Source organism: Bufo bufo, chromosome 1 (assembly GCF_905171765.1).
Source record: "Bufo bufo chromosome 1, aBufBuf1.1, whole genome shotgun sequence".
Classification (NCBI taxonomy): Eukaryota; Metazoa; Chordata; class Amphibia; order Anura; family Bufonidae; genus Bufo; species Bufo bufo.
The window spans coordinates 182,623,525-182,636,522 of record NC_053389.1 but is presented as its reverse complement, the minus strand read 5'-3'; the positions used below and the strand labels follow the sequence as shown (position 1 = coordinate 182,636,522).

General features: G+C 42.1%; 1 protein-coding gene across 1 annotated transcript in view; it reads left to right on the top strand.

The window, feature by feature from the left end:
- Nucleotides 1-12,998, top strand: part of SLC17A7 (solute carrier family 17 member 7) — a 136,257-nt gene that overhangs the window by 73,138 nt on the left and 50,121 nt on the right. Inside the window, exon 3 of the mRNA XM_040433031.1 lies at nt 886-1,004. Within this exon, the coding sequence (XP_040288965.1) occupies nt 886-1,004 (119 nt within the window). The remainder of the gene's footprint in view (nt 1-885; nt 1,005-12,998) is intronic.

Genomic DNA, 12,998 nt, shown 5'->3' with positions numbered 1-12,998 from the left:
TCCAATGGATCTAAAAAATAGTTTAACACAGCCACTGTCTCCGGTTATAGGGTGATAGCTACAATACAAACTGGGCTGCTGGGAGGAGGATTTCTTTATGAAGAGTTAAGAATCCACAAATAAAGACCTTCTAGATGTAGCTTGCCCATTTATTCAAAGCCATCTTATCAGCTCTGCTCTTATTAAGGTGAACCAGTGGGCCATAGAAGGGATAATGCATATTGGCCTTGTCTTGATGTCATTAGAGGTTTGCACCTGGGCAGAGATAGATGAGAAACTCGGCCAACCCAAATGTCTTGCTATAGAGGGAAAATGAAGTGGCAAAGTCGCATTTTGGTATTCTCCAACTCTTTTGGGCCAATGCCATCAACTTGCAGAAGGTCTCAAAATCAACTGGTATATGAGGGACTGTGACAACAAAAGATAAACTTACCTGTGTGTTCTGCCTGTCACAGACAGAAAAAAACTAGTCTGCTCAGTAAATGGTGCACATAAATACATACACATTTTGAGGGATAAATAAAAAAATATATATTTTTGGTAAACAAGATAAGAGGGTAAACATGAAAAATATGTCTAGCTAGATATCTGGTATTGCTTTCTAGGTCTTTCTGCAGTGAGCATGCAAACACAGGTAAAATTACAGTACCAGCAAAGCAATTGTTTGACACCGGCCCAACTCTGACCAGAAATGTCCAAACTTCTGAAATGATTACAACAATGGCTTTGATCTTTTTTTGACATTCATGGTGGTGTTCTTGTTCATCTTGAAGTTTTGTTCCCTGCAGAACCATGAAGGTAGATTGGTCACGTCAGCCTTTATACAAACATTTTTACTTCACTTTTATACCATGCCTACAATATCTCTAATTCCATTTTTACCAGCAAGCACAATTTTCCTGGGACCCTGAAACAGTTGGCATGATACATGGATCCTTCTTTTGGGGTTATATAGTGACACAAATTCCGGGAGGATATATTTCGCAAAAATTTGCAGCTAATAGGTAAGAGATCTGTAGTTTTTATTATTATACTTTATTCTTTTTACATGTGCATAGTGATGCAATTGCATGGTCTGTATGGGACAGAATTTTACAGTTGATATATAGATGTAATCTACAGAAAAGGTTGGGTAATGTTGTCAACAGTTTGCATTAATCTTGTTTAGGTCCCACTCTACTTAGCCGATAATAATAGTTGTTACAGATGGAGACACTGAACACTCTGTCTTGACATACTCTTCATATCCTAAAGGGGTATTCCAGGTTTAAAGAGATTTCTCACTTTAGGAATTAAGGTTTATGCCATAACTGTCTGATAGGTGGGGGGCTCACCTCTCTGTTGGGAGTACAGAGATTCACTAACCCTGATTTTGCAAGTTAAAGGGGTTCTGCAGTTTGTTTAAACTGATGATCTATCCTCTGGATACCTGGGTGTCGGACCCCCGCCGATCAGCTGTTTGAGAAGGCAGCGGCGCTCCAGCAGCGCCGCGGCCTTCTCACTGTTTACCGCTGGCCCAGTGACGTCATGACTAGTATCAACTGGCCTGAGCGCGGCTAAACTCTGTTCACTTGAATGGAGCTTAGCCCCGCCCAGGCCAATTGATACTAGTCGTGACGTCACTGGACCAGTGAAGCGCCGCTGCCTTCTCAAACAGCTGATCGGCGAGGGTCCTGGGTGTTGGACCCCCGCCGATCAGATGCTAATGATCTATCCAGAGGATAGATCATCAGATTAAACCAACTGCAGAACACCTTTAGGGCAGTCAGCAGTCACCCCCTACAGGAGGAGATAAAATGAAGTGGAGGCAAAAATTATCATTAAAGTCTATAGAAATCGTCTATTTTAAAGGGGTGGCAGAGAAATCCACATGAAATGCTTGAAGAGCCTGTGTCAGCATGATCAATTCTATTAGACCAGGCACATTGTCTGGTAGGGTTTATTATGCTGATTAAAATAATACCTTATTTATTTTTGTAGGATTTATATATTTATGCAAATCAGGCTGTTGGAGCACCAAGGGGTGGGCTGTAGTGCTTTAAGCAACGCTACAGCTGTGCCCCTAGTGCTCATTACACTGCCCCCTTCACTTTGATTGATAGGTATAATGGTGCCTACGCTGTGACTAATAATCATTGGTGGTCCAGCGTTATTTGTTATATGGAGTCATTGGTGTCCCCTAGAAATGCATGATTTTGATAATGTGCTGTGGCTTATATTTAGGCAATCATTTGTGACAGTAGGGCCTCTGCAGAGGGGAGCGAGTGCTGTGTGGGGAGGAGAGAATACTTACCTTTCCATCCAGCTATGGCACTTCCGGGTGGTGGACTGAAGTTGTTGGTAGCTTCACATATAGCGGTGTAGTGCAGCTACCAGCAGGATGAAAAGGTAAGTACTCTCTCCTTCCCACACTGCGTTTGCCACCCTCTGCCAGCTGGTCAGCATGATTAACCCTACCAGGCAATATGCTTGGTTTCATAGGGTTGATCATGCTGATAGAGGCTCTTGGAGTGTTTCCATCAGCCCCATAGACTCTGAATAGATTGTCAGCATGCATACTCAACAGCTGCATTCAAATTCCTCCCGACTATGCAGCCATGCTTTCTAAAGATCATGGTGGTCTCAGAGGTGGGCCCGTAGGGATCATACAGCATATCTATCACCTGTCCTATGGTGGAAACCACGATGAACCCATTTTAAGTCAATGTGCTCCATTGGAAGCTGTTTGTGTCTGTCATCCTGCTATCCATTATTACAGTTTATCTTCCTATGGGCTCATTCAGACGGCCGTATGCTATCCACAAAAATGCGGATCCGTTTTTTTTCAAATAAGATGCTGACCGATTCACATCTATGGGGCCCTTTTCTATTCCACAGTTCCGCAAAACAAATGAAACATGTCCTATATTTGTCCATGAAAATCAGGACATGGCCCCATTTAAGTCTATGGGTCCACAAAAATACTGAATGCTATCCGTTTTTTGAAGATCAGTTTTTTTTGCGATCCGCAAAAAAACGGATAGCATTCAGTATTTTTGCGGACAACATACGGCCGTCTGAATGAGCCCTATGTCAGAGCTGGGACATGCAAGTTTTAACAGAAGTGTGAACAGAGCCTTAGCTATATGGCCTGGCCTCCAAACGGATACCTTTTATATACTCTGATTCATTGTAGCAGATTAACAGATTATGAGAGGAGATTGTGATGCTGATGTACTTATCGCACAGAAAGTTGACAAAATTGTTTCAGTTGTAGTAAATACAGTAAGTAATAAGGTATCTGGAGACTGACCAAAAGCAAAGACCTTGGAAATGCTAAGGAACTGAAACTCGGCATACACTGTATATGGAAGGTGCATCTTTTTTAGTCTATAATAATAAAGCGTTGTTGTGTTTGAAGCAGAGAACCGCTGTTATACCTATATCATTTGTAATACTGTACTTACATAATTTGTAATATCATTTGTTGCTGGGAGTATCTGGAATAGGTTTTTCTATATCAGCCCATGCTAACCCGTAATACCCTTACAATTTCAATCAGAAACAAAGCTTTGTCTCATAAGGCCCATAATATCCTCTTAGACTCTGAACCCATTAACTGGTTCTCTCTGGTGACCCGCTAAAATATGTCTCAATTTTAAAAGGCATAAATATCATAGAGTGCATGCATGTGCTGTAGAAAGGTGGCCCGAGCCGTGTGGACGGCTTCCTGCATTTTAACTGCTAATGAGAATTTGTGCATGGATCTCCTCTTCAATGGACATACAACATAAGCAATCCAGGATTCTGGAGAGGAGATAGAAGGGTAAAAAGCTGCCCAAGAGTGATTTGTGGTATTAAAGGGGTTTTCTGTAATCAATATTAAATTCCAAAGGAATAACCCTTTAACTAGTACTAGAAGGGGCTATGGAAACTCTCTTCTACAGTATGATGATCTGTTGTATAAAGTCTATTTCCTTGGTGGTCATAGGGCAAAGCCTCACACATAATACCATGTAGTAGCAACAAATACCATAGTGCAGCACAACATACTGTGCCTCCTCAGCAGGGCCAAACACCATAGTGAAGTACAAAATACCTCCTCAATACCACCACATATCACAATGCAGCATATCATTGGAGGTTGCTGTTGACCGTGCCTGGTCACATGACCCTCCATCAACGGTCATTTCAAAATAGGGGTTCTGTACACTCCGAGGAGCCTGTTTTACAGGGCGCAACTTTTAATGAGTATATTGCACATCCTGGTATTTCCTTCATATTTGTTTAAAGAGGACCTGTCACCACTCCCGACATGCCTGTTTTAATAGCTTTATGCATTCCCCATGTAATAACAATTCTGGAGCATCTGTTCTTATGGCTCTATGTGGTGCCATTCCTTTATTATTTCTACTAGAAGTTATGAATGAATTGCTAGCAGCCTGCAGTAAGGGTACAGAGGGGTGGTAACCAGTTGGGGGGGGGGGGGTTGGGGGTGTACCTGCACAGTCTGACTTAGTGCTGCTATTGTCAGTCTGTGTAGGTACATTTCCCCCCCCCCCCCCCCCCCCCCCCAAGCTGGTTACCTCCCCTCTGTATTCTTACTGCAGACTGCTAGCAATTCATTCATAACTTCTAGTAGAAAAACTGGAGAATGCATGTAGCTATTAAAACAGACATGTCAGGAGTGGTGAAAGGACCTCTTTAAATAGACAATGTGGCAAACCCCTTTAAGTAGTTCTGTTACTGGGCAACTCCGACTAGGGCTCAGCTAAAGTGATTTTAGCATTAAAAATGTTTTTTTTAATTTTTTTAAAAAAAGCAACACAATGAGGGAGTGAAATCTTCAAACAGATTGTGAGCCATAAGTGTCAGAAATACATATAACAAGCCCCATTAATGTACAAAGTACTGCACCGAACAATAACTCGTCTCTAGCCATTATTTGTTCCCGACATGAGGAAAGGTTCCAGCAAGTTGTGACATGCACTTTCATCAGTGAGGAAGCCAGGTACAACAAGGAGATGCCATGCTGTTACTGACACCTTTAAACATAGAACAGCGCCAACCGGTATAACAAAGCATATGACACCGCTGCTGTGCTAGCTAATAAGGCTGTGTGCAAAGGTGAAAGCTTCACCTGCTGCCCAAGAATAATGGGAATTGTGTGCTCTGAAAAACATGTTTTAACCCTTTTGCTATAATATTTAGTGTGTTTTTCAATTCACATCATTTTGTGCAATATACAGTTGCAAGAAAAATTATGTGAACCCTTTGAAATTGCGGTATATGGATTTCTGCACAAATTGGTCATAAAATGTGATCTGATCTTCATCTAAGTCACAACAATAGACAATCACAGTCTGCTTAAACTAATAACACACAAAGAATTAAATGTTACCATGTTTTTATTGAACCATGTAAACATTCACAGTCCAGGTGGAAAAAGTATGTGAACCCCTAGACTAATGACATCTCCAAGAGCTAATTGGAGTGAGGTGTCAGCCAACTGGAGTCCAATCAATGAGATGAGATTGGAGGTGTTGGTTACAGCTGCCCTGCCCTATAAAAAACACACACCAGTTCTGGGTTTGCTTTTCACAAGAAGCATTGTCTGATGTGAATGATGCCTCGCACAAAAGAGCTCTCAGAAGACCTACGATTAAGAATTGTTGACTTGCATAAAGCTGGAAAGGGTTATAAAAGTATCTTCAAAAGCCTTGTTCATTAGTCCACGGTAAGACAAATTGTCTATAAATGGAGAAAGTTCAGCACTGCTGCTACTCTCCCTAGGAGTGGCCATCCTGTAAAGATGACTGCAAGAGCACAGCACAGACTGCTCAATGAGGTGAAGAAGAATCCTAGAGTGTCAGCTAAAGACTTACAAAAGTCTCTGGAATATACTAACATCCCTGTTAGCAAATCTACGATGCGACACTAAGCAAGAATGGATTTCATAGGATGATACCACAGAGGAAGCCACTGCTGTCCAAAAAAAATATTACTGCACGTTTACAGTTTGCACAAGAGCACCTGGATGTTCCACAGCAGTACTGGCAAAATATTCTGTGGACAGATGAAACCAAAGTTGAGTTGTTTGGAAGAAACACACAACACTATGTGTGGAGAAAAAGAGGCACAGCACACCAACATCAAAACCTCATCCCAACTGTGATGTATGGTGGTGGAGGCATCATGGTTTGGGGCTGCTTTGCTGCGTCAGGGCCTGGACGGATTGCTATCATCGAAGGAAAAATGAATTCCCAAGTTTATCAAGACATTTTGCAGGAGAACTTAAGGCCATCTGTCCACCAGCTGAAGCTCAACAGAAGATGGGTGTTGCAACAGGACAACGACCCAAAGCATAGAAGTAAATCAACAACAGAATGGCTTGAACAGAAGAAAATACGCCTTCTGGAGTGGCCCAGTCAGAGTCCTGACCTCTACCCAATTGAAATGCTGTGGCATGACCTCAAGAAAGCGATTCACACCAGACATCCCAAGAATATTGCTGAACTGAAACTGTTCTGTAAAGAGGAATGATCAAGAATTACTCCTGACCGTTGTGTCCGTCTGATCTGCAACTACAGGAAACGTTTGGTTGAAGTTATTGCTGCCAAAGGAGGTTCAACCAGTTATTAAATCCAAGGGTTCACATACTTTTTCCACCTGCACTGTGAATGTTTACATGGTGTGTTCAATAAAAACATGGTAACATTTAATTCTTTGTGTGTTATTAGTTTAAGCAGACTGTGATTGTCTATTGTTGTGACTTAGGCCTCTTTCACACTTGCGTTGTCCGGATCCGGCGTGTACTCCACTTGCCGGAATTACACTCCGGATCCGGAAAAACGCAAGTGTACTGAAAGCATTTGAAGACGGAACCGTCTTCCAAATGCGTTCAGTGTTACTATGGCAGCCAGGATGCTATTAAAGTCCTGGTTGCCATAGTAGGAGCGGGGAGCGGGGGAGCGGTATACTTACAGTCCGTGCGGCTCCCGGGGCGCTCCAGAATGACGTCAGAGCGCCCCATGCGCATGCATGGATGACGTGATCCATGCGATCACATGATCCATGCGCTTGGGGCGCCCTGACGTCACTCTGGAGCGCCCCGGGAGCCGCACGGACGGTAAGTATGCTGCTCCCCCGCTCCCCGCTACACTTTACCATGGCTGACAGGACTTTAGCGTCCCGGCAGCCATGGTAACCATTCAGAAAAAGCTAAATGTCGGCTCTGGCAATGCGCCGAAACGACGTTTAGCTTAAGGCCGGATCCGGATCAATGCCTTTCAATGGGCATTAATTCCGGATCCGGCCTTGCGGCAAGTGTTCCGGATTTTTGGCCGGAGCAAAAAGCGCAGCATGCTGCGGTATTTTCTCCGGCCAAAAAACGTTCCGTTCCGGAACTAAAGACATCCTGATGCATCCTGAACGGATTTCTCTCCATTCAGAATGCATTAGGATAATCCTGATCAGGATTCTTCCGGCATAGAGCCCCGACGACGGAACTCTATGCCGGAAGACAAGAACGCAAGTGTGAAAGAGCCCTTAGATGAAGATCAGATCACATTTTATGACCAATTTGTGCAGAAATCCATATCATTCCAAAGGGTTCACATACTTTTTCTTGCAACTGTATATAAAAAGCTCAATCCCAGCTACCATCAGGCAGGAGACCTGACAGATCAGCTTTAACCCTTTAAGAATATCTTAAAGGATGACTTTACTTCTATCTCATAGTATATTTCGCTTGATTATTGTAGAAAATATCAGGTTTAATATTCTGATACAACAGTTTTTTAATTGAACAGTTTTTTAATTGCTGCTTTTATACTAGTATAGTATAGCTACTGCTATACATAAATTCTAGCATGAATCATTTTCAGACATGAAGTTCTGGGTTTCTAAGTATGTCCACCTCCTCAGTACATACTGTAACATAAAATAGCTTTCTTTTACTGAAGGAACATTTCATATTTCATTTTCACTACTGGTCTGTCACATATTCCCTAAGCAGCAATGTTACTAAAACTGATTTCACCATTTCATTTACTCCTTGTCTGGAGGCCCATGTTCTGTGCGCCGTTCTTAATTAGTTTGCCAACTTCCTCTATTACAGTAAATATACGTATTGTGACAAGGATCACCACCAGCTGTTATTAGTGCTGGTTAAGGAATTAACTCCTAAAAATGAATGATCCTCAAATTGCTAATTTCTAAGAGCAAACTGCAACAAATAACATGACAGCTACATATAGGTTGTGGATGATGGGCATGGTAATGGTATGTATGGACATCACCACTACTTTTCAGCATGAGTGTGGAACCACTGTGTCAACTAACAGTTATTACTTCTGGGTTTATCCAAAAGGACATTATTCTGGTAGTCCCCTTGTTTTCACCCTTTAACCCCCTATACAGGGATCTGAACTTCACTTCAGGGGAGCTACCAGTCTGCTACCTCCTGGAGTAGTCTATGTATGGTTGACAGTTGACCCACTGGACACCAGTGTTGAGCATCAAGGGATCAGGCAAATCCATAGTCAGGTCTGGCAGCAGAGGGTCAGAATCCAGTAAATGTGCAGAAATTGGTACATGGTAAGACAAAGGAGTACAGCACACCTTTGCATGAAACTAGCAAGCTAGACAACCTATTGCTCAGGCACCCTCCCATAGTGGCCAGCCATAGGCTGGTGTGAATTAGGGCACAAGCGCTGGCCCTTTAAGAGCTAGAGGGATCATGCATTCGTCCTATGGGTGGAGCAGAGAGGCCTTGCTGGCAAGGGCAGACCGCGTCCTGCCAAAGGATATGAGATGGATGTTGTCTGCAAATCTTAAAGATACTAGAATGTACTTAAACCGGTTTCTTCTGCAAAAATGTATCTTTATGTTGCAATCCACAATTCCACAATGTAAGGGTCCATTCACACGTCCGTTTTTTCTTTCCTGATCTGTTCCGTTTTTTCTGGAACAGATCTGGACCCATTCATTTTCAATAGGTCCTGGAAAAAAACGGACAGCACAATGTGTGCTGTCAGTTTCCGTTGTTGTTTCCGTTCCGCATGTCCGTTTAAATATAAAACATGTCCTATTCTTTTCCTGAAAAATCGGATCCTGGTACAATACAAAGTCAATGGATCCGCAAAAAACGGAAGACATACGGATGTCATTCCGTATGTCATCCGTTTTATACGGAATCCGTTCCTGGAAATTACATTTTAATTTTTTATTTATTTTTTTTTTCCAAGAAATCCAAACAACTTTATTTGCTTATTGAAATTTATACATGCTTCCGTTTTTTGCGGATCCGCAAAACACGGATGACATACGGATGACATACGGAAACATTTTCAGGAACAACGGATCCGCAAAAAACGGACAGAAAATCGGATTATAGAAAAATACTGACGTGTGAATGTAGCCTAAACGTAATTAATAGCAATAATCTTTCAATACATAAACTCCATAAAAGACAATATGGTGTACAAACAGGTATACATTTTGAAGCCCAGTGCAGGAGCACACAAAGCTACACTGCCTTCTTTGTCAAGCATGCACACACTGTTCCTATCCTGACAAGTCACAATCATCAATTCTGTTAACCCCACAGGTATCAAAAATTAGAACATACAATCAACAAGGAAGGACACATAAAAAACCCCCCTCAAAATCAAAGAGGACCTAATAGGCCAACATTGATGCTAGCCATCTACAAAAAGACACCAAAGTTACAATTTTCATTGATCTGTTTTGGACTCAAAGACTCCAGTGTATATATCTTAATTTGCTTGCCATCTGCACACAGAACTTCCTATAGCACCATCCACCAAAGATGGTGTCCAGGTCCCTGCTGTGCCCCACTTCCTGCCAATCATGAAATTCATGGTCATTTTTCTGCTGGAACAGGAAGTGGACCGCAGCAGGACACAGGCATCATAGGAATGGCAGCAGTGGGGTATCCATGAGGTGGATATAAGCTTATTTTTCACCATTGGCAAGACATGGGACACTTTTTTATTGGGCTTAATTTATTTTGAAGACCACAGGAACCATGGGATTTTGGCTGCACCACGTACACATTTCAACAATGCCCTGCTACATCATCACTGGGAGTTTGGGGGGGGGGGGGGGGGGGTTAAATTATCAAATTGATAGCTGTCATGCTGAATTTCAGGGACCAAGTGTAGTGGGACAACTGTAAGCCACCATTTTGGGAAGCAATTAAATGCCACCTTTCATTTTCCAAAGGAGATTTGAAGAATGAAAGTTGGAATCTGATTGGTTAATATGGGCAACTAAGCCAGTTATCTTTTACACCAGTTTTGATAAATACCCCCCTAAATGCTTACATAATGGGGTAAAGTCTTTGATGATTGATGACTGAGGAAGCCAAACCTACTGGCACTTAATCTAGGTTACCATCATAAAGACAAGAGAGGCCACAACAGTTCTAGGACAATGGCAAAGGGAACTTGTGAAGCAACATCTACCAGGATGCATTGGAGTTGATGCCCACTATTACCAGGGTGCACTGGGGTGTTTGTCCACTATTCTTGCTACATGTGTACCAACATTAAACTTTTCTAGGGTGATCTATTCTCTATGACCTCAATATTGCCTGTTCATTTTACTGGTGATCATATATATGTGTGGTATATACCCTACAATTATACATTATTTAATTATATCTAAAATAAATGTATTATGGGACCCAAAAATGACTAGAAGTTAATAATAGCAGACTGATTCTAGGTGAGTCATTTCATTAAAATCTAACAGTGCAAACAGTTGACACTGGATTTTCCTGAATCCCTCAGACAGTAAAGTGTTCTTGACAGATTCTCTAATCAAAAAGACAGAGCTGAAGTCTCGTCATACAGAACCTAATTTATTCTTCTGCACAGTATGCTGGTGAAGGTGTTAGAGGGGGTGATGGGGTGAAAATCAGCAGTGAGATATTAAATTTTGAGGCATCAGCAAACTCTTCATGTACCTTATCATTGCACATAGACAAGGATGTCCAGCTGCAGTGAATTGTTTCTTTCCCAATTTTAGATTGTGAAGGTTTAAATTTCATAATTCATATAGAACCTATACACTCTCCATATACAAAAAACTGGGACGTGATTTTTCCCAAGTACACTACATATCCATGCGAAATAAGCAGCAATTGTTGTGTTGGAGCACCCAGGCTTCAAAGAGCTTTCTATCAGTCACCAGTCATGTTGAGTCTCTTTTTCATAAGAGAGGTTATCAAAAGTTATACGTTCTATCATTCACAGCCCATGGCCAAACTTTTTATTCCAATGAAATACCCCTTTAAGCCGGCCAATCCTGCTGTTTACAACCTGTATGGAGGTGAGTGTGATAAGCTGCTGCCAAACACCTCAAGTGACGTTTATCGAAGGGCAGTGGTTTAACTGAAAAATATAAATTCTCCACTTACCGTAATTTTTCCCCCCCAGTAAACGGCTGCCTGAGGGTGTCTGATGGTATCTATAGATGTCAGAAGCCAGCAAATTCTTCCTTAGTTTAAATAGGTAGTACAAATTCCTTAGAACGTAGTAGCATCTTGTCGTACATACGTACATAGAGTGATCCAAGAGACTGATTCCAATATTGAACATATGATTTACCTCTGACAAGTGCTTCCATTAACTCTAGTTTCCTTTGAGCCATCTGTGTTCCTGAGCCTCACAGCTAGGCACAGTAAGAAGTCATCCTGGAGAATAGGGATCATGCTACAACTAGGTATGTTGATATGCTGGCGCTAGGGCACAAGTTAATGAGACCTGCCATGTGGTTGTTCACTTCTGTATATGTTACACATAGTACGGGCCAAGTGGGTATTGATGTGTTTTAATTACCTATTAAGAATTTTTTCTGCATCTCTCTTAGCCAGTTAAACAACAGGCATGAATGAGGCAGCAGAACGAAAACCAAGTCCAATCAATAGTGCTCAACACAGCAGTATTTTACAGCAATTTTCTTCTTTATTCTTACTCATTACAGTTTACTGGGCACTCAGAACTTCATTTAGTAGGCTGTGGACAAACCTTACTTGGTAAAAAACTACTCTCATGATAGATATACACTATTCAACCAAAATATTACGCCCTGTCTAATACTGTATAGGTCTCATTTGTGCCGACAAACCTGCTTTGACCCATCGAGGCTTAGAAGATGTCTTGTGGTGTCTAGCACAAATTTGTTAGCAGCAGATCTTTGAAAGGCTATAGACATTTTTACTTAGATTATTTTAAATTTGCTTCCTAAATACACTATTACGTGACTTTCTAAAAATTCCTACCATTTTTATTCTGCAGAGTGTGTGTAAGTCCTTTACCTAGCTGCTGGCGTTTCTGAATCTGACACAAATCTCTCAAAGTAATGCTTCTGTATCAGATAAGTCTCTCCTTCCCACCTTTCTTCTCTGAGTATTATATATAGCAGCAGATGGCTACTTCTTATAGTGCAGCAGCACATTTCGTGAGACCAAGCCATCGCCTTCCAACTTCCTTACAGAGCGGCACCAGTTTGAAAAAAGCCTTGTTGGCCCGAAACGTCACGCCCTAAGCCGCATAATAATTAAAATCACTAATCAAATATATCTACTCATGTCGCTGGAGTTTTTTTGAACTACATTGAATGGGGTAGGAACCCTACTTCCAGGGACGAGGCTCAGTTACTGTTGCCTGCACCCAAGCTACAAATCTCTTAAAGTAAGGCCCCTTTCACACGGGCGAGATTTCCGCGCGGGTGCAATGCGTGAGGTGAACGCATTGCACCCGCACTGAATCCAGACCCATTCATTTCTATGGGGCTGTGCACATGAGCGGTGATTTTCACGCATCACTTGTGCGTTGCGTGAAAATCGCAGCATGCTCCTCTTTGTGTGTTTTTCGCGTAACGCAGGCCCCATAGAAAGGAAAGGGGTTGCGTGAAAATCGCAAGCATCCGCAAGCAAGTGCGGATGCAGTGCGATTTTCACGCACGGTTGCTAGGAGACGATCGGGATG